This window comes from Eleginops maclovinus, chromosome 15 (assembly GCF_036324505.1).
Source record: "Eleginops maclovinus isolate JMC-PN-2008 ecotype Puerto Natales chromosome 15, JC_Emac_rtc_rv5, whole genome shotgun sequence".
NCBI lineage: Eukaryota > Metazoa > Chordata > Actinopteri > Perciformes > Eleginopidae > Eleginops > Eleginops maclovinus.
In genome coordinates, this window is record NC_086363.1 from 17,768,284 (window position 1) to 17,791,183 (window position 22,900).

The 22,900-nt window shown below is 40.9% G+C and overlaps 1 protein-coding gene across 3 annotated transcripts in view; it reads right to left on the reverse strand.

The window, feature by feature from the left end:
* cnih3 (cornichon family AMPA receptor auxiliary protein 3) overlaps positions 1-22,900 on the reverse strand; it is a 74,027-nt gene that overhangs the window by 46,135 nt on the left and 4,992 nt on the right. For all 3 annotated transcript variants that reach the window (XR_010167473.1, XM_063901599.1, XM_063901600.1), the window contains exon 2: positions 7,207-7,275. Coding sequence is in view for 2 of the 3 variants with exons in the window: in XM_063901599.1 (XP_063757669.1) it covers positions 7,207-7,275 (69 nt within the window). In the remaining variant the exon portion in view is untranslated. The remainder of the gene's footprint in view (positions 1-7,206; positions 7,276-22,900) is intronic.

The following is a 22,900-nucleotide window of genomic DNA, read 5'->3' on the forward strand; positions in this document are numbered from 1 at the left end:
AGTGTTAGGGTTAGGGCTGTCACTTTAAAAAAAAATCACCATCGATTTTTTAGGCTTAAATTTTCATTGAATCGATTGAAGAATCGATTATCCACGTCTACGTTTCAATTTTCAAAATAAAGGCCAACATACTGCCATTAGGACTAACGTAAAGAGGGCCAAGAGAGGTACAGGTCAGCATTTCTGATTATTTATTGCGTGAAGTTCGTGTATATCAAACAGGAGCATTCTCGAAAAGCAATAAGCAGTATGGACTGCCATAACATCAATGAGGAAAAACATTACTGCAGGCTTGTGGCTGTTTACCATTATAAATATGAAACAAATTTGGCATAGGCAGGCAATTGTTAAATAGTTTCAAAATAAAACTTAAAATTCACTTGAGGACTAGCTAACATAAAAATAGGTTGAAAATATTTCACTTAGCCAACAGACAGGATCGCTACAGTCCCCACAACAGACAGTGCACTACAACATACTGAGTCTGCATATGCCCCCTCATGGTTGTAGTGCTGCTGTGATATGGGAACTCACGATCGCACAGTCTGCATACCACTTTGTCCTTCTCCATAGTTTTGCCTTCTGCCCAAAATCCGAAGTGCTTCCATATCGAACTCCTCATGTGATTAGGGGTTATCACTCCTCTCTCATGTCGCGCAGGTTGATCTCCGTTGCCCTCCATTTATTGGCAAAACACTAAGCCGCGGCAGCCGACACTATCAGGCTGTTTCCGGTGCGTACAGTTGGTGGGAATTCACTTTTTAGCCGTCGCAATGCCTACTGCACTTTGGGAATTCTTTTCTTTTCTGCTTGTTTGTGAGTTATGTTAATAATAATAATCTTAATGAAATAAAATATTTTTTATTTGTTTAATTCGTCAAAAAATAAGTTATGTGGTAAAAATCGATTCCCTCTTTTCGTTTATGAAACTTGTGTTGGTCAGTCCAATCGATTGTACAATCGATTCTCGAACATAAAGTGACAGCCCTAGTTAGGGTTAAGAGCTAAAATAAATATCAAAGGGGAATAGAGCAAGTTGAACACATCTTTGGATACATCAAAAAATAAATTGTCAAACTGGTCATTGAATTCTGTGTAAGGAAATGATTCCATAACAATCTGGCAGGGATGGCAACGCAGAGAATCCCATACAAGGATGTAATAGATGCACACAGATTCAAACATATCCATAACATGAATGAACATGAGCAATCAAAGAGCCTTTGAAACATCAGCAACCAGAGCCACAGCTCCTCCAGCAACTACTTTTCTTTGAATCGACTAATGTTTTAGGATAAAAACACCTCTGTGAGCATACCCACTGTACTGTACTATTTTCTACAGAAGTTGGACATAGAATGGATTGTGAATGAGAGACAGAGAAAGATGGAAAGGGGAAACAAAAAGAGAAACTTGTACATCTTTCACATCTTTCGCAAATGTGTGGAAAGACTAATAGTTCGATTTCCCCTATGAGCTTGTGTGTGTGCAAAGGGTCCGCTCAATGGGAGGTTCCCTTCCCGAGGAGGCAAGCTGACAGAAAGTGCTAATTAGACTGCCTGGTTTCAAGACAGAGAGACAGCTACAGAAAAGAGACGAATGCTGGGTGGGAGACATTATGCAAGAGCTAGTGAGAAGCGGATCATATGGATGATTACTGTAAATGTATGACTGTGCATGTGAGAGGGAGGGAAGGACGCAGCAATCATACTGCTGAATTCAAAAGACAGGAAGAAGATGAAAATTAGAAGATAAAGATGAGAGTTTTAGATTCCAAACAAAAGGGTTGGTATCTGGGGAGAAACTAGCTAAAAAACTACTTCATGTAATAAAAGCTCAACTTGCACATTTATTCCTTATGGTTTAAAACTAAGTACACAACAGAACGTTGCCTCCTAAAACTGTATCATCCAGTGGGTGTATCTGATGTGATTTAGCTTGTGTATGGTAAATGGATGCAATAGCTATTTATCAGTCGATGCAACCACGCTCGCCCTAGAACCTTTACTCATGTTGACTGTGGATCGAACAATCAAATTCCAAATTGGTGGAAGACAATTCTACCAACTGAAGAAGACCTTGGAACATACTTGTTTTAATCCCCAAGGGGAAATCAGATCACTCGATTAAAGATATCGTTACAGTTTACTGCACAAACACATGCATTGATGGAGTGGTGTCAGAGCGATGGCACTGCCATGTTAGTGCAATATACACTCGTGTGCAATTCATGCTTTATTTTTTCTCTGAATTTATTTACAATTGGCAAACAGTACCAGCTACCTGTTAACTTTGATATGGTTACTTTAAAAATATATATACTGCCACTTTTTTTGACCATGGTGTACTTGTACACTGCCTGGCCAAAAAAAAGGTCACACTCTAATATTCGTTGGACCGCCTTTAGCTTTGATTACGGCACGCATTCGCTGTGGCATCGTTTCCACAAGCTTCTGCAATGTCACAACATTTATTTCTGTCTTGCATTAATTTGTTTTTTATCTTGTATTGATGACGGGAGCACATCCCAAAGATTCTCAATCAGGTTCAGGTCTGGACTCTGTGGGGGCCAATCCATGTGTGAAATGATGTCTCATGCTCCCTGAACCACTCTTTCACAATTTGAGCCCGATGGATCCTGGCATTGTCCTCTTGGAACATGCCTGTGCCATCAGGGAAGAACAAATCCATTGATGGAATAACCTGGTCATTCAGTATATTCAGGCAGTCAGCTGACCTCATTCTTTGGGCATATTGCTGAACCTAGACCAGTCCAACTGCAGCAACCCCAGATCATAGCACTGCCCCCACAGGCTTGTACAGTAGGCACTAGGCATGATGGGTGCATCACTTCAGCCGCCTCTCTTCTTACTCTGATGCGCCCATCACTCTGGAACAGGGTGAATCTGGACTCATCAGACCACATGACCTTCTTCCATTGCTCCAGAGTCCAATCTTTACGCTCCCTGGCAAATTTGAAGCCGTTTTTAGCCTCACTGACAAGTGCCTTTCTCACGGCTACACAGCTGTTTAGTCCCAATCCCTTGAGTTCCCTTCGCATTGTGCGTTTGGAAATGCTGCTACTTTCACTATTAAACATAGCCATGAGTTCTACTGTGGTCTCTAACATTTGATTTCACCAAACGTTTAAGTGATCGCCGATCACGATCATTCAAGAATTTTTTCCGACCACATTCCTTCCTGGAAAGTGATGTTTCCCCACTGTCCTTCCAGTTTTTAATAATGCGTTGGACAGTTCTTCCCGATTTATAGTTTCAGCAATCTCCTTAGATGTTTTCTCTGCTTGATGCATGCCAATAATTTGACCCTTCTGAAACAGATTGCCATCTTTTCCACGACCACAGGATATGTCTTTCCACATGACTGTTTAACAAATGAGAAGCTACTCACTGCATTTAGGGTTAAATAACTTGTTGCCAGCTGAAACACAATCAACCATGCAGTAATTATCCGATGGGAGGCTCTTACCTATTTGCTTAGTTAAATCCAGGTGGTGACCTTTTTTTTGGCCGGGCAGTGTATATTATTTGTTTAGTTTTCTTTACTTTCTGTGATTTTTATTATCAATAAAGTGTAAAAATAAAGTTTTCAATATGAGAGTCTATTCTCTTTATTTATCTGCACTATTCTTCTGCTGCTGCACATTTCCCCGTTGCGGACAAATAAAGGAATTATGATTCGGATGTTTTGGCACAAGGGGAGCAGTTTCGAGTCTCCAGCACACATGAGATTTGTTCTTAGTATGGATATTTGCTGACTTAAAGGAATCCCTGAAATATTAGCTGTTGCCCAAAGATGCTAAATGGTCCGGTCATTGGTAGAATTGCCTTTATAGCTGGCCTTGGGCTATACCAGAAGTGAAGAAAAAACACACCTCTAAATCTATCAACGCATGATGTCATTTAATGCACACACAAGCAGATTCAAAAATATGGATTTGTGTGTTTGGGGAGCCTAAATTGATTGTCTTATATTCCCGTGGGAAAGATAGCAAGTTTCAAAGTATTCAAACAAAAATGCAATTGCTTTATACGGAGTGTGTCGATCAATTCAAATAATGAATTGCGATTTATAACGTGATTATTGTAAAGGATTCTCACATTTTTTGTTTTTATTCAAAACTAACCTAAACAAAGGTTATTTAATGATGCAGAATAGGACATATATGCTATCTTTATGTATATTTATGGTTAGAAATCACTTAACACAGAAGAGTAACATTTAGCAGTTCTTTATACCCGATTTCTTGTTTAAATACCTGCTTTTAAAAATCAATCTTGGCATAGAATAATTTAAATGACGTAATATCAGATGTAAGTAAAACAGGTCATCATTTCTATCATTTAAATTGTTGCTTACCCTAACATAAAAAAACTGAATTCAAAACTATTTAAGTTTCTCCACAAAAACTTAATTATTCATGATTAGATTTTATTCCATTTCCAAAAACTGTCCAGGGCTTGTGGTACCAAGCAAAAAATGTATTCAAATATATTGGATTAATGTCTTCCATGGAGAGGTCATGCATTGTAGGTCCACATTTCCATCTGGAACTGGGCAGTTATGCATTGCATATTAAAAGCAGGAGGCAGAAGGGGAAGGATGGATTTGGGAAACGTGGGATAATAGGAGAAGAAAGAAATAGGGAGAGAAAATGAGATAGAACCTTTTGCACCCCTTTCCCCACAGGATTCTTTGATATGTACTTCATTGCATAATGATATGCAAATACGACAAAATATGAAAGTGGGGAAATCGAATGCACTGATTTCCAAAAGCCCTTCAAGCAAAAAATTACTTTATTTGCATTTTCACCTCTTGTCCGTCTCAATCTCTAACCTTCCTCTTGCAATCTTTTCGTTTCCTTCTCCAACTTTGTTCTCTCTTCTGCTTGTGTGGAAGTCAAGCTGCACGATCCAGAGCTCTTAAGTCAAAGTCACCTCCAATGTAACTGCTCGTGCTGTACTATACCGCCATGCATTATTAACGGACCAACTGTGTTAGTAAAAGCCCAAAAGACTCGAGGGAGAGGGATTTAGAAGGAACAAATCCTAAAACAACTTCACCCGGGGCAGCTTCCGATGCTGGCCAAAGCTAATGTACATTTTCCACCACTTCTCCTGATTGCTGCTGCGGCAATTTTGAGGTCTGATGGAGCAGAACACACTCGCCTGTTTCCTCACTTTGACACTTTTAGAGTGACAAAGTAGTTGAAGGTTATTAAATTGTCTTTGAGGTTGTGTGTTGGGGGGGAAATACTTCAGACTCTCACAGTTGGTCAAAGTATCTCTCCCATTACACTTCATATATATTAATTTGTTCATAATTTCTTTATAACATCTCTTAATCCAGACCTGCTAGAACACAGCAAAGGGTTTATTTAAAGAGGATTTATTCTGCTCATTTTCAGCTTCATATTTTCATTTTGTTCTTTTCACTGGGACATGTCTCTATGCTTTACTGTTATAAAAGCTCTTTATGTTTCTCATACTGCCTGTGCTGCAGCACCTCTTTTCACCCTCTGTCTGAAACCAGAGCCCAGTCTGGGCATTTGCCAAAAGAGGTTAATTTCAGTGACTCTACCGTTTACTAAAATGAAGTGAAATGGTAATTATTGATGCATTAATGGAATCAATTTAATATCGCTGCTGAGCCTATGTTTTACTTGATATACTCCTGGATGGCTCAACCTATAGAAATATATTATAGACTGATACAACACATTTAAAAACTCAGTAAACAGAAGTCTAACTAAAGCCCACTCTGCTGTAATTGGTTAGCTGGTCGGCTATTTTGTGATGGGTCTACCACTTACAGATGTCCCGCCCCTTAGCAAATCATGTACAATCTGTTGGAAAGCTATCCAATAGAAGCATGAGCATTACCTAATGATGTCCTGCAAAAGAAGAGCCCTACGAATCATACATAAAACTACGTATATGGAACCCACACATCGATTATTTATCAATCTAAAAATACTAAAACTACAAGACCTGGTAGACTATAAAACTATCCAAATGATGTTCAAAGCCTCAAATCAACAGCTCCAGGGACTGTTCACACTGAGAGGAAACAAACACATGCTGAGAGGAAACTGCATATTCAAAAAACACCTGTACTAACAAATTCCAAACTTCACTGCATCACAACAAGAGGTGTTCATCTGTGGAATAACTGTAATGATGAGCTGAAACACTGTGAAACATTATTGAAAGTAAAACATCTATTCAGAAACCAAATCCTAAACGGTTATGAGCAGGACCGATGATTCCGGGATTGTTCTTGTCTTTGAAGATTTCGGTTTTCCTGTAAAGATTATTTCATTTTTTTGATTTGTACAAAGAGATGATTTTTATTTCTTTTTTTTTTTAAACGAGTCAAATATCACAAATGCTGACAACTATGAAGTGAACTCTTGACTATTTATTGTTATAGCTTGTAAAGTCTTTGTTAACATGTTCAATAAATTGTCTAATGAAAAAAGAAAGAAAACTATGTTCCTGAAGTAAACTAAAGAGTCCAATGGAGGCATTTCATGCTGGGGGGGGTGGGTGGGGCGACTCCATCTGGAGGGAACTTTACAGCTGGTCAAAGGGCAGGAAAGTGAAAACCAGAAATTGCTGGTGCTTGGTATGAGTTCATAGCCGTGGTGTTTTCTATGAGAGGAGCACACAATCTTTATTTAAGATGAAGCTGAGACCCAGACAGCCCTGGCCCAATTCAACCCCTGCCAATGCAGATAGCCTAGGGGCATTGTGTCCTGAACTGAGTCTCGAGCTGCAAGGGTGAAGACGGTTTGGCTCGGAAACCAACTGTAGATCCCATATTTGTATTTGGTTTGTCATCTATATTTGGATTCAACAATATGTTTGCAAAAGATTATCATTTATACTTCATGCTGTAACCTAAAGTCCTAAAATAGGAGTGTGCTTTTAAGCCAGGAAGAGAAGAAAGGAAGGTGTAAACAAGCAGAATGTTGCCAGCTGCTTGATTCAAAATTAATGGAGAAACAGAAAGCATCGGGATGTATCTCCGGGGAAGACAGAGGCAGAGAAATGTGTGTATGTGTGTGTGTGTGTTTCTTAGCAAGTAGATTTCAACATGTGCGTACAATTACCATCCACATAGAAAGACAAGACTATCAAAAACATGTTTGTTGGAAATACATAGAGGGAGCAAACGTACCGCATGGAGTGGATTGCCCTGATCGATCGGCACCTTGAAGTCGGCCTGGAGCTCATCAAAGGCTGTTATCTGGAAAGAAGAGTAGAAAAGAAGTGAGGACTATATAATCAGTAAAAATAAAGACACAACGTGAAATCGAGATCACATCATCATGCTTCCTGCTTTACGCCACTGTAAGTATTGTGTGCGCCACATGGATCAATCTTCCTTTGGAGGTGCTCACATTATCATCATTTTCCTATGATTCTTTTTTTTTAACGTTTTATTGATCATTTTATTAGGTTGTTTATTCTCAAAACGTGCACATCTATCTCTCCTCAGTCACTCTCCCTGAGGTTTTTTCATTTCTCGAACTGTAATGGTCTTTTGGGGGTGGAGGTTCTCCTTGGGTGTCATATGCTGTAAATATTGTAAATCCCCCTGAGGCAACTTTGTAATTTGTGATATTGGGCTGGATAAATACAATTTGATTTGTGTCACCAGCAATCCAGCACCCATAATGCAGGGTGTTATAGAGAATCCCCCTAGTTACATAGACTTTCTAAAATAGCAGGTAAAGTAAAACAACACAACCAAAAGTAAAACTATCCCTATTATCCCTTGTATAACACTCCACTGTTTCAACGCAAACAAAACAACAAGGCGACGACGGAGCTCGGCAAAAACAACGCTCTCTCTGCCGTCTGAGGGTCTATTTGACACATACATATATATACATATTTTTTAATGTTCTGCTAATTATTTGGCGGCCCACTTGCAATGCCTTCACAGCCCACTAGGGGGCCGCGGACCACAGGTTGGGAACCGCTGGTCTAGGGCGTTGTTGAACACCCCGAACAAGACTCCATTGCAGTAGTCCAGCCGGGCGGTGATAAAGGATGGAATAAGGGTTTCTGCTACCGTAAGGTAAGAGAAGAAGCACAGAGAGGAGCCAACTCGTTTTTGTCTGGACTGGAGGTCTACCAATCAGAGTCAGTGGTTTAATCCCTAGTCCCTACAGTCAACATGCCGTGTGTCCTTTGGCAATAAACCTAAACCCAATGTGCTTCATAGGCATGTGTAAGGTATGTAGGTTTATTTGGATGAAGTGTCAGCTAAATGTAATGTAATGATTTGTTGACAAAAAGACAGCCTTGTTTGCATAATCTTCACATTATTCACACTCCAGTTCTCTTTATAAACTGTTTCCTCCAATCGTTTGCTCTTTAACCTCAGGTTCAACTTGTGTCACACCTTCTCTACTGCAACTCCCTCCTGGCTGGTCTACCTGCAATTGCCACCTGACCTCTGCAGCTCATCCAGAATGCAGCAGCTCGACTGGCATTTCCACTTCATTATGTTCTTTCACACTCATTCAGTCTACCAGTGGCTGCCAGAATCCGCTTCAAGACAATGGCACTGGCCTACCTTGTTGTGAATGGATCATGCCCTATCCAGAACATGGTTTAACCATACACTCCAGCATGTGTGTCCTGCATCAGCCAATTGGATTGCTACACTCAATCCAATTGGCTGCTGCAGAAAGCAAAATTAATAACAAGCTCCCCATGATATCAGGGCAGCAGGAAGTCTACACATCTTCCATCTGGATACCCACATTTCAAAGACAGCAGGGACTCACGGAGCCTGTGGCAGGGTATTAGGACCATAACCGACTACAAACTAACACCGCAGACCTGTGACAGTCACACCTCCCTGCTCAACAACCTCAACGGCTTCTTTGCACGCTTCGAAGCACAGAACACCACAACTGCGCAGAAAACCCCCCCCCACCCGCCGCCGCCCCCGACCAGGCTCTGTGTCTGTGTCCCCAGCCAGTGTGAAGAGCACACTGCTGAGGATTAATACCCGCAAGGCTGCGGGACCCGACAACATTCCTGGACGAGTGCTGAGGGACTGCGCAGAGGAGCTCACGGATGTCCTCAAAGACATCTTTAACACCTCCCTGAGCCAGGCTGTTGTTCCCACGTGCTTCAAGGAAACCACCATCATTCCTGTGCCAAAGAAGTCATCTCCAGCCTGCTTCAACGACTACCGCCCCGTCGCACTGACCTCGACCATCATGAAGTGCTTCGAAAGACTGGTCATGAAGCAGATCAAATCCACTCTTCCTCCCTCCCTGGACCCGTTTCAGTTTGCCTACCGAGCTAAACGGTCCACAGAGGATGCAATCACCTCCGCTCTACACCCAGTGCTCACACACCTGGACACTAAGAACTCCTACGTCAGAATGGTATTCATAGACTTCAGCTCAGCAATCAACACCATCATCCCCCAGCAGTGTGTGTGTAAACTTACAGACCTGGGCCTCAGCCCCTCTCTCTCCAACTGGTTGCTGGACTTCCTCACAGAGAGACCACAAGCTGTCCGGGTCAACAACAACACATCGAACACACTAACACTGAGCACGGGGGCACCCCAAGGCTGTGTGCTCAGCCCCCTTCTCTTCACCCTGCTGACCCATGACTGCAAACCCAGCTACAGCTTCAACCACATCGTGAAGTTCGCTGACGACACCACTGTGGGGGGTCTCATCAGCCACAACGATGAGACTAACTACAGGAAGGAAGTGAACCAGCTGGCCCGTTGGTGCCAAAATAACAATCTCTTCCTCAATGTGGGGAAAACAAAGGAGATAGTTGTTGACTTCAGGAGAACACACTCCCAACCCCCCCTCCCTCTGACAATCAATGGTGCTGCTGTGGAGCAGGTGAGCAGCACCAAATTCCTGGGTGTGGCCATCACAGATGACCTCACCTGGAACAACAACACCACTGCACAGACAAAGAAGGCCCAGCAACGCCTCTACTTCATCAGGAAGCTCAAGCGAGCAGGAGACCCCCCCCCCCCCGTCATGCTCTCATTCTACCGAGGCGCCACTGAGAGCATCCTCAGCAGCTGCATCACGCTGTGGTTTGGAAGCTGCACTGGCTCCAACTGCAAGAGCCTGCAGCGCATCGTGAACTCTGCCCAGAGGATCATCGGGGTCTCACTCCCTACACTACAGGACATCTACAACACCCGACTCACCAGCAAAGCACTCGGCATTGCGGGGGACCCCACCCACCCCTCCAACAGCCTCCTGCCTTCAGGGAGAAGGTTCCGCAGCCTCCGCTCGAGCTCCACCAGGCTGAGGAACAGCTTCCACCAGGCGGTCAGGATGCTGAACTCTCTCCCTCCCTCTCTCCTCTCACTCCCTCCCTTTCTCGCTCTCTCTCTATCCTCTGTCCCTCCCTCAATCCTCTCTCTCCCTCCCTCCCTCTCTCCCTCCCTCTCTCCTCTCGCTCCCCCTCTCTCATCTCCCTCTACCCCCGCTCCCATCTCTCCCCTGACCTCTCCACCCTCCGTCCCACCCACCTTTCCCCGCTGCGTCAATGGAAATGTACCAGGACATTAATCCCCCTCCCTCACACACCCGTCCCTCATCCAGCACCAGTCACTTTCTATTCTGCGCTGCTACTGAAAATGTACTTTGCACAAAGTATTTTCTGCACTAAACAACTACTTGCACTACCGTCAAACTGTGTTGATTGTGTCATATGTATATATTACTTAGGTTTTGTTTTGTATACCCCTTTTTACCCCCCCTTTTTTTTCTACGCTCTTATCTTTTTATGTTAGATGTTCTTTTATGTTCGCACTGTGGGACTGCCAGAAACGGTATTTCAATTTTCTGTATGTACAACACATGTGGAAACTTTGACAATAAAGTGGACTTTGACTTGAATCGTTTTTACTTCTACCTTGGCTATTAAACTCAACCCCCATCCAAAAAAAGCACCCAAAGAGATAGCCCATCTGAAACCAACGCAACAGCACTTGTCTGTAGCAGATACAGCGGCGGAAAAAATCAAGAGACCACCTCAGCATAATCATTTTCTCTTGTTTTATTATTTATAGGTATGTCTTTGAGTTAAATTAATTAATTTTATGGATTTGTTATGGAATTCAACAGACACTGGAATGGCTGATATATGTAGAGATAAAGATTTAAGAAAAATTTGGAGTGGTCTCTTTAATTTTTTCCGGACCTGTACATCTGCTCTTTTCTTGTTGTTCTGAGTTTGTATCGTTATGGTTTATTGACCTTATTGTAAGTTGCTTTGGATGAGAACGTGTCAGCTGAATAAAAAGGGCACAAACAGCCTTACATACAGTACGTAGCTGTATCCAAGTTTCCCATGTACGCAGTATCAGCTTTACATCCTCGTCATCATTAACACAATCTGCTTCAGTTAAAATGCTGCATCAAATCTGCCCAGATGCACAACGTTTGCATGCAAGGAATCAAAACGTCTTGAATTGGCTTCATTTGATCCTGCCGCCCACTCACGTCTGCATTGTAGGAAGTAATAACAAGGCCAAGTAATGATGAACAGCAGATCAAACACGCAACAGTTCCACCGGTGCTGCAATAAAGGCAATAGCACTACAAACACAAATGTCATTGCTTGACTAGTTGGTCCCAGGATGTAGTTGTGTGTGTGTGAGATGGCAGTGAGAGATATGAGTGTGTCAGTCAGTGCATCTGCATATGAGCTACACAATGTGTCTCCAGTGTGTGTGTTCACCACATGGGAACTGTACAATGTGAAAGTGAGTGTGAGTAAGAACAAATAGATATATAGATTATGTTGTGTGTGTGCTATAAAAATGGTATCCATGCTATACGAGGAAGAAACGGAGACAGAAAGTGGCATGTGGGTTTGTACATGTGAACATTAGCCCAGTATGGAGAATAAACATCAGAGAGACGGCAGAGGTTCGCACCAATCCCGGGTTATTTCCCTGGGCTCGCCCCCACACTGACAAGCAGCTCTTTACATGTTATTTCCCAACGGATCCCGGCAGTGATCCAGGCTCATTGGCTCGCTCCGTTACAGTGTGTGAGCCTCCCTCGGGCCATTCCTTATGGGTGACGGGAGTGCTCCAACACACACAAACAGTCTTCATGGGTGCATAAATCCGAGCCTAGCACTCTACGTTTTATTGCACTTCCGATAGAAACACACATAAAAGTGCATCGGAAACCTCATGCCCATATATCCTTATGTGCACTACGTGAAAAGAACATTATAGGCTAAATGGTGTGTAAAGTGGAGCAGGTTTAAAGGATCATTCAACTCGACTATCAAAGCACTCACTTCGAACATATGAGTATCATACTGCAATAACATGCACCTACTGACCATCAATTACGCACAGCACAGGATGAAACAAAAAACTAACTTTAAAAATAAATTCCGTTACAATTCTAAGTTACCTATAAAATATGTAATCAGTAAGCTAACATGAGTAACAAAATATAAAAGTTATGTAACCTGATAACTGTCCGTTACTTTACCACAATATCAATTGAAATGCAAATAAATACAAGAAAACATTTTTATATAAATACTTAAGTGCACTATGTCACTTCCGGTCAAAATTACAGCCCCGCCTACTTTCTGGCGAAGATAATGCAGAGGATTCAGAAAATAATAGTGTGTTCATGTCTTAAAGCTGCTGGGTCATATATTGCACCTTAAACAACACATAAATCCAGAGTTATGGTTTCTTTACCTCCTCTCCAGAAAAAAAGGAGAGTAAAAGATAGGATGTCATTCAGAAATCTCAGTTTCATTGAACGCCTGCTGCTTGCAACTCCATCCATATTTATTCTCCGTAAAAACAAAGCTGTCTCTGCTGTCTGACGCTCTATTTGACCCGATGTTCATATTGTTTGAGTAATCAAACAGTTTCTGACGAAAAGAAATAAAGTTTTCTGGCATCACTTTAAATTTTATGGGGAAAATCTTAATTTTGGTATGAGGTCGCATGCCGACTACGAGGGCGCAGGGCCCCTTTTACGCAGTTTAGACAACACCATGTACTTTATTAAAATACATAGTAGATTCACCTGCTGGATTAAAAACAGTACAAATGAACCAAAGAAAGTAAAAACAATAAAGCAGATTCAATCTGTAGGCGTATAGATTCACAGTTAAGTATTAGCCTACAGAACAGTGCAGCTTACAGGGAAGAAGTCAAATCAGATCCTTTTTTCAACAAACATCCATTTGAAGAAATGTAACAGTAATTTGATTATTTTTATCCTGATATTGAATCCCGTTACATGTAGCCTAATATGTTACGAAAACCAGGGATAAATAACAGATAGCTTATTATGCTATCTGTTATTTATTTAATTTAGAGATGAAACTATTCTAAGATAATATGCTACCATTTTAAAATTGTAATGTGGATTTTGTTTCCAAACTAGTGCAGTTTGTTTAGAGCAATGTTAGGTGTTAGCGCCACATTGAAATACTCCTGAAGTTTATACGAGCCTCCTGCTCAATCTCACTGAATGTAAAACATGGTTAGCGCTGTGAAAGTGCAACGTTTATCAGTTTTCTGATTAATAAATCCCTTGGTTACTATGAAAACCGTAGCTTCATATTACCGGCAGATTTCTGGAGTTGCTGAAGATAATGTATCACAGCAGTGTGACGGAAACTTCTGAAGCAATGGAGACGAAACTCAGAGAGACACGGGGAAAGCTAGAACTTTGATGGCAAACACGGAAGGTTTATTCCGAAGTTAACAGACAGACAATTGAAAAGACATTGGCTGCAGCCCCGAGTTGAGTCTACCAATTCTCAAGATCTCTACTACAATACGACATTTTAACCAGTTCGGAATCGACAATCAACCCGAAGAACAAGAAGAAGAAAATACTTTATTAATCCCTTACAGGGAAAGTTCTTTCCCCACTCTGTAGTGTTTACACATGTAGCCCTCCCAACCACTTAGCTCAGGACAGTACTACGAGCATGGGAGGAGCTGTGGTGGGATCTACTATAAGCTCTCCTATCTAGGGTTGAAATGATTGTCAATCTGTATACACTTTACTTTAATAACATGTCAACTTAATAAAAACAACACATATTCCACGACTCGGTTCAAAACAAAAGAAATAAAAGTACCCGGGATTTTAGTCAGTTATGGTACCCTTGTTGGTGCGCTAGATGGAGCTCATATTCCCTCCACACGGCCGATCCATAGACGTATCTCCTCGATGAAACAATCCCGCGTAGTCCTCCTGTTGGCTCGATGTCCTTCTTCTGTCAACCGGCAGCAGGCAGGCACACGAGTCTCTTAAGATTTTGTCTATACTGTTCAACTACTAAAACAATAAACCCGGACAACGCAGCTAAACATGAGGCTAACTTAGCCGTTGCTACAGTTAGCATAAAACCTCGCAGTTTTGCATAATCTTGTGAATTTGTCACCAAATGGGTTCCACGCTCTTCTACCAGGCACTCGAACACACAACAGTAATTCTATCTTATTTGAACATTAGTAACTCAAAATAAATAAAGACGTTTTCCTCCGGTATTAACTTCTCCGTACTTTGCCTCTCACTCCTTTTTTTCGCGCTTCTCCTACCTAAGTCCTCCCTCTTCTCAAACCCGGTAGGTTGGAACACTGAACTCTGATTTGTTCGCTATGTAACTGACACCTCTACCAACCAATACACATGTGAAGTTCAAGGACTTCTAAAACCTAGGAAATATGACAACTTAACGAATAAATGAAAATGTAAACAGAAATTAGTAGGGCACTACACACACATTACACACAGGGAGGATACATGCACGGATGATGATATAAATGCACATACACACGCAGGTGTGGCAGAGCAGGGAGGCGCCAGCGAGCAGTTTCAGGGTTTGGTGCCTTGCTCAAGGGCACCTCGGCAGTGGCTCAGGAGGGGAGCTGGCACCTCTCCACAAACCAGCTCACTCCATTTGTTTTGGTCCAGTCGGGACGTGAACCGGCGACCCTTTGGACCCCAGTCCAAGCCCTTACAGAATAAGCCACTGCCTGCCCAACAGAATATGCTTACAAGAGCACCTGGTGCCAGATAAACTGGAGCTTGCTGTCCCAAAACAATACAACCAATCTTAGGTCAGCATGAGCTCGTACCCAGTATGGGAACAACAAGGCTCAGGAAGCCCAGGTTGCCCCTCCTTAATGAAGATAACAGCACCTCCATGGAAAACTATGCCGAAAAACTATGCCATGGGAATAGAGACAGGGGAAGGAAGAAAATGATGAACTAGGTCAAAGGTTGAACACCTAAGCAAAATATTCCCTAACAAGCAGTAGCCTAAATACGAGACATTTTTAAGGACCCTTGCTGTGTGTTGGTCTATGAGGGAAATAAAGGGGAACATAGTGTTGCCTTTAGTTATCTTCTACTGTAATGATGTAAATGTATGCACCTTTTTGCTGTCTTTTAGTCAGTTGTAGCTATGACCAACCAAAGACAGCTTTTCTTTCTGACCTTCAAGGCATAAAAATGGAAATGACAAGATTAAACAACAACAGCAATCAGAGGAACCTCCACTCTAGTGTGAAACACTACAAGGTCCACTTTAATTATTTAAATTCTGGTCTCAATTATTCATTGGAATTTGAAGCCTACTCAATATGAGTAAATATTCTTAACAACGATTCCTCTTCAACTCCATTCAATACATACAATCTTTCTGTTGTTTTGCATTATGCAACATTTACATCATGGACTGCAGAATTCCCCCACGGGAAGCATCAAATTGTCATGTTATCTCAAGTGGAGAGTAATCAAGAGTGGGAGTACGCCTGTTGTAAGTGAAGAAGTCGTAGTTGGTCCTTATGGCTTGTGATCAATTATTTAGTCATCAATCAAATCTTTGAAAAAAGGAAAATGGTGTTTATATCAAAAGCATGTATCATCATTTTGCATGTATTATGGTGCGTTCACCCTGGACATGAAGCTTTTTAAAGGGGGTTATCAGAAGAGTCGAAGAAAGAGAGCTTGGCACAGATTTATGGAGAAAAGGAGATATAAGGGGTGTTCCCCCCCTCTGACCATTGGCAACTATGATCACTAGCTAACGGATTGAAGGAGCTAACGTCGTCAGCTAGAAGTCACACGGAATATCTGGAGTGTAATTATGTGCTTCAGGGAAACATGGCAGCACCAGGATATATATATATATATATATATACAACAACAATGGCTTTATGACAGGTAACGTTTAAATCAACAACATTTCCAATCACAGCGTATCATTGATGACTCGGACTGTTTGGGCTGACAAGGATCGCACCAAGAGCTTCACCGTGTCTTCCCCATGAGCCCGAGTCTTCAGAAGGTCCCTGTCCTGTGAAGGACGTCCTGCCTCGTTCCTGTGCCTAATGTTTACTTAAACTTCATATGTTTATATCATATGTATGTATTTAATTATAATATGTTTAAAGTATTTTGATTGATTGATTCAAAATGTTGTTGGTATCTACATAAAATTAGCCCGCCTACTTTTTGGCCCTTTCGTTTGAGAGTAAGTAAACACGAGTCAAACTCACATGAGAAACGCAAGGGGAAAATGTGCTTTATGTCCAATGGGAATACCAGCTTTCTCTGGCTGGCAGTGGTCACTGGCTGTCCATGGGCTGGGAGTTAGCTTGTGTTTTAAACCGCTAACACGCTTCCGTCAGTGCCGGCCGGTATCTGTGCTGAACACCTTGGCAGGGGGAGACAGCTGGAGAAGGCAGTTTCCCTGATGCTAATAAACACTGCTGGCACAGTTTCTGTAACCCCCTTCCTTTACTGTGACAAGATCAAATGAAAGGAAATCTCTTGCTTCCAGAAAATTCTGTATGCATGATTCCGCTGTCTCTGCAAGGCAGCAAAGCCAAATGATAAGCACATATGCGGCTACAGTGATGGTTATTAGACAGAATTTCAATTGAGCATTTACTGTCCAAGAGATATTCCTGCATTGACATTACTGCAGGATCGTTGGTGTGGGTCCGAAAAGCAATGACAGGAGGTTACATTACCATGGAAACATTGATTTTGTCCTTACAGGCTGTAAGTTTAAGTGTTAATTCATCTAAAGAAGGAAGTATTCCCCAAAAAAGTAATATCTTTCTATCCGTTTCTATCCAGATTGAACCATTGCATCTGATACATAAGGACATGATAATTGCAGTTTGTATAGTGGCCGACTAACGCGCTATGGCAACAAAAACATTTCCATTAGGAGAACCTTGCTGCAGTTTCAAAAACAATGCAAATAAAAACACACAAATCTGCCAAAACACATGCAGCATTTAGAAAACATTCAGCAACTTGATGAAACAAGTGCAAGGTTTACTAAAAGCGATGAATTGACAAAACACAGATGTACTGTAAGCTAGCAAGCTGACGTAGCTAGCCTAGTCCTTTCAAATATACTGACCTAACACTTATAATTATGAAACAAACTAACTGCCAACAGTCACAGCGGCTGGGCATGTTTCATCAGTTTGGTGAATGTTTTTATAAATGATGTGCATGTGTTTTTGACCAATTTGTGTTCTTATATTCACATTGTTTTCAAAGGGGTAGCACGTTTCTCTCTATGGAAGTGTTTTTGGCTGTTGTGGCCTGATTGCAGCTGTCAGCCACCATAGTTAACTGTACTATTTGACCACTAAACCTTTTACGTGATGAATCTTATCCTGGTGTCACTACTATATGGACAAAAAAACGTCACTTTCAAATGTATGGATGGAAATAATTATGTATTTAATTAGCTAATTGAGCAACCTCACATTAAGATCTATATATAGGTGTTCTTTTGAATCCACCTGCTTCAATGCTGTTATTAATTTGCCCTTCTGTCAGCACTGACTGTTATCAACAACTGTACGTAAAATAAATACAAAGAAGAAAATCAATGCTAACACAGTTCACTCTAAATCCGTGAATCCTCACAGGCTTAACCTTGTCAATTGTGATCACATGGCCCAAAGACTAAATATAATGACAAAAAAAACCAACTATTGAATAGGGATTTATACAAGCAATGCATCTATGATGAGGTTGGTTAATGGAAACAGTCAGGGCTTTGGAAACCTGATTATCTAATTCCAACATTCAAAATGTGATAAGACCTGAGATGTGGTTTCTCTTAAACTGCCAGCAGTCTTTTGAAACATCATCAATGACAAAGCCATGAATAAGAATAAAAAGGAAAGCAAGCAGAACCCAAATTGGCAATGATCCGTCATTCTTTAAATGTTAAGAGCTAGTGCGGAGCAATAGAAAGTGAGGACTAGGATCATTGATATAATCCCACAGTCTATGCGCCTCTCTGGAACAATAGAAAGAGTGGAGTCATAATGATGGATGAGGAGGCAGCAGGGGTTAATGAACATGTGGATCGATGCAGAGCCAACCCAACTATACACTGAACGCCACCTCCGTTATAGCCTTAGGTGCCAGAAAGCCCTGTTGACTGTTTGCTTCATTGAGATTACGATCAATTGTATCACCTATGCATTTCTCCCCCTGATGTCTTACTAGGGCACCTTGAGCCAAAGCTACTTCCTAGTTTGTACAGTTCAAGGGAGCGCAGTGGATAATGACTATGATAAATGCTAGGTGTAACCCAGAGGACAGGAATCAACTTCTCTTATTGCCATTTTTCTCTTCTTTAAAGCACATTCTTCCTCTTTATATTCCCTCCAGTTTCCTTTCATTTCTCACTGTGCTTTCAGAATCAAGCCGTTGCCCTTTATTGAATGTCATTACCCCTTTTATTTGCATTAATTCTGTCCTTCTTTGTATTTAATAAACATCATGGCATTTCCAAAGCCAAAGATGTGCATCCTCCAAAAGCAGTGCTTACATTTCGTAGTGTTTTGGTAAAAATAACATTTTACTCTAAAAAATATGTGTTACTGCTTTAGAGTAGTCTGACATGGCAGGAAACACAAGTATTATACAGGTTCATACAGATTAGGGTTAGGGATACTCATAGCAGGTTGACATTGTAAATGACTCATACTAAGAAGCAAAAAACAAGATGAACCATTCAATTATAAGTCAAACTGTCTGTTGTGAACAGTGTACGAAATGACTTCCTGGTAAAACTTTGACCTGCTGCACTTGTCCACCTTTACAGCAAGAGATTAATACCAAAACATTTTCGGCTTAAGCCTGGGGCGACCAAATGTTTTCTCCAGACGTTTCTGATTGTGTGTTAAACAAAGAGCATATGATTAAATAATATTTCAAATGACAAGAAAGCCCAAGCCATAGAGCCTACCAATTTGTCAATTCCGTTTTGACTGACATAAAGGGCAGCTTAATATCATATCTGCTACTCTTCGTCATCTACTAACTACATTTCACCCTAATGGGTAATAGAGATATAATCTATTCTAAAAACACTAATGAACCATTGTAGTTCTGCTATGCTTTTTTGTGTTCAATATTTGACCATTTAAAGTCAATTTTCAGATTATTTTCCACAAAGTTTATGCAGTTAGTTAGTACGCAATTGAGTCAGCCTGCATTACCGTTTATATTTACCATGGTCAAAATAATAAATAATAACATTTGATATGATATACAGTATATTCACTGCCAAACTGGGAATGTCAACACTTTTTATTTCAGAATTCTAGTCCCTAGCTTGTAAACAAAGGCTTTGTGGAGTTTGTGATTTGTTACTGCAACAGTTGGCTTACCACAACCTTACCAACAAGTCCATCTCGGCTACCTTTGTCAACATTTTTATGTTCCTATTTCCATAGATTTTGAAAGCAAAAAGATCAAGCTCTGCAAGAAAATGATCAGTCAACCTTGCCTGAAAAGCTCAGATTTCTTTGAAAAAAAATTAAATGGGCACCATGTTACACGTTTGAAAATCAGAACAAAGCGAAGATGTCGTTGACACTGGAACCTGGCTGCTTTGTTAGAGCGCTGTCTCAAAATCCTGTAAATTCTTGAGATAAATGCAAGATTAGCCAGAAGAAATGATAGTTGGAACTTTAAATCTAAGACTAACCAACACTACTGGCACAGTTTCTGTAACCTCCTTCTTAATGTGACGAGAACAAATTACATAAAATCTCTTTCTTCCAGAAAATTCCTTATGTAGGGCTGCACCGTATGTATGAATCAGCAAAGTCAAATAAAAAGCACGGATCCGGTTACATTGATGGTTAGTAGACAAAATACAAATTGAGCATACGAAAAAAGATGCCAAAAATGATCCTGATGGGAAATTAATGCAGTAAAAATGTTGCGTGTGTTCTTTTGATAAAAAACATTATTAACCAGTAAAAATCGTGGGGGGAACTTTAAACAAAGACAGAGTTTCTAATAAATCAGCATCATCTTTTAAAGACTATTGTCAATAAAGTGGACCCAGACTATCCAAAAATCATTAAAAAGATTACAACTGACCACCTTTAATGAAAGCAAGCTTCTATTAGTTTTCTATCTGAGATACTGTATGAAATTTAAGGGCTTTAGTGGCTCATTTCGTAGGGGACTTGGCTTGGGAAACAAAGGGTCACTGAAAAATGTGTCCTTGAGCTAGGCATAGAAAGTTGGAGGTAATCTATGTTATTTCCATTGCTGTTGGCTGGACTACGTTTCTAATTTATCAGCATTCCCTTTTTCTAAATAAAATGGACCCAAATTATTCAACAATTCATTGGAAAAACTGATGGTCTTTGCCTCACAGCTAGCTACCATGCCATCTAACACACTGTATTCATTTAATGGGGTCATACCTGAGTCTGCAGGGGGCTTGGCTTGGGAAAGGAAGGGTCATCACCTTCATTTCCAAAATGGACCAAGTCCTGAGTGTGCACAGGTAACAGAAGGTTTACATTTGACAGTTTGTCTCCTGGGCACTTCCAAAGGTGCCCTTCAGCTAAACACCGGACCCCCACACTGCTCTCTGGACCCTGTACATGTATATAAAGTAGAGTATTCAAAATCCTCTACTTGTTTCTTTCTTCTATTTTGGTATGACACAATGTATGGATTCTAGGGGGTAGTAGTAAGGAAGGGTCATTGGTTTAATTACCAAAATTGACCAAATACGGAGTGAGGTCAGGTACCAGAGAGACTGTTGGTCTCCAGGGCACTGTCGAAGGTTCCCTTGAGATACTCACCAAACCCCCACCCTGCTCCCTGGGCCCTATAAAGTAGCTCATGAATATAAAGAGGATTCAAAAATCTTCCATTCCTCCTATATTGAATCCCTATGTATTGTAAAGTAAATATTGAATGAGAACATTATTTTTGGATAGAGCGAAAAAGAGTTGTAATCATTACATTAGGGGAAAGCTGGAGGTACTTCATCTTTATTTCATTGCTGTTATTAAGACATGAATAATCCAGATGAAGACAGCAGGAACTTAGAGTGCCCTCCCCACAACACAAAGCGTTACTTGTGAAGTCTTCTGTTCTTCTGTCTCTAGTTAATTATTACGCTCTTTATCTCTCTTCATCTATTTCGCGTTTTTATCCCATGCTGTCAACCTTGTCTCTTAGAAAAGCTTGATCCATCTCAACCCACCAGGAAACTTCATACTCCAAACAGAGGTTTAATTTTGTTACTTATCACTCCTGTCTTCCTTTGATCTGCATTGCTGCACGCTCACATCTTCAAATCTGCTTTCCTCTTGCTTTTTCATGCCTGATCGTCAGTTTGCTCCAGTGATCTATCCAGCAGTCCAATCTTCCCAATAAGCAAATCCAAAGTGTTTCTGGCCTTTCCTACCTTATCATACCATCACTTGTGTAGCTTTCTGAAGCATCACAGATCAAGGGAACATTCTTAGGTCTTTGGCAGGCTGAGTAAAACGAGCACAAAGCATGGTTGTCTTCTCAGTTTCAATCTTTCTCCCACACTTTCACAACTGTGTCTCAAGCTAAATAAACCTCCTGTCATTCGAAGCGCTAATCCTTTACATTTCATCTGAATGCATTTCCTCCTAAGTCCTTCTCCACTGTCCAACACCCTTAGCTTCTCTCTCCTGTACATCAGAACACCAGAGAGACAATCACAGATGAGGGGGAGTTATGGTGGCTCAATGTGAATGGTTATTCACATGGCACTTCTGTTAAACCTGTGAATGCCACGTACTTATCAATATCTCAGCCTGATGGAGAGTCATGCTCGGCGAGGAAGCGATGCCAAGTGCGATGCTAGCAGAGCTGCTCGCCTGCTAATCCACCCTGAACTGTGCATACATTCATGATGTGTGGTGTTTAAACCAGCATTTACTTTGCAGAGATGATTTATGTGAAGAGAGGGAAAGCGGACAGAAGGAAGAGGGTAAAGAGAACAAAAGCTCAGGAATAAAAGCATTACATCCTCATTGCCAGGGTCTATTAACCTAAGTGGGTGCGTTTGGCATATGCAATGTGTATGTATCCTGTTGTATTTAAATACCTATTGGCAGTTGCAGAAAAAGTATTATACCTACTCACTTAACTAAAGTTGGTGATACTGCACTCAATTAATCAAATACAGTGGGTTTTTTATGAAATGATGTTTATACTTTATTCCACCTTTTAAATATTTTAATGCATAAACACGCTCTTACTGTGAGCAAAGTATTTCCCAATTTTGGATAAATAAAGCATCTATTTATCTAAAGTAACTAAGTACATTTACTCAAATACTTGTACTTAACTTGAGTATTTCCATTTTATGCTACGTTGTACTTCTACTCCACTACATTTCAGAGGTGAATATTGTGCTTCACTGTATGTATTTAGTACCTTCAGTTACTTTACAGATTTCGATTAATGATGGTAAATATAATCAGCCCTTAAATCAGACTGTAGTTCATCTGGAGTAAATTC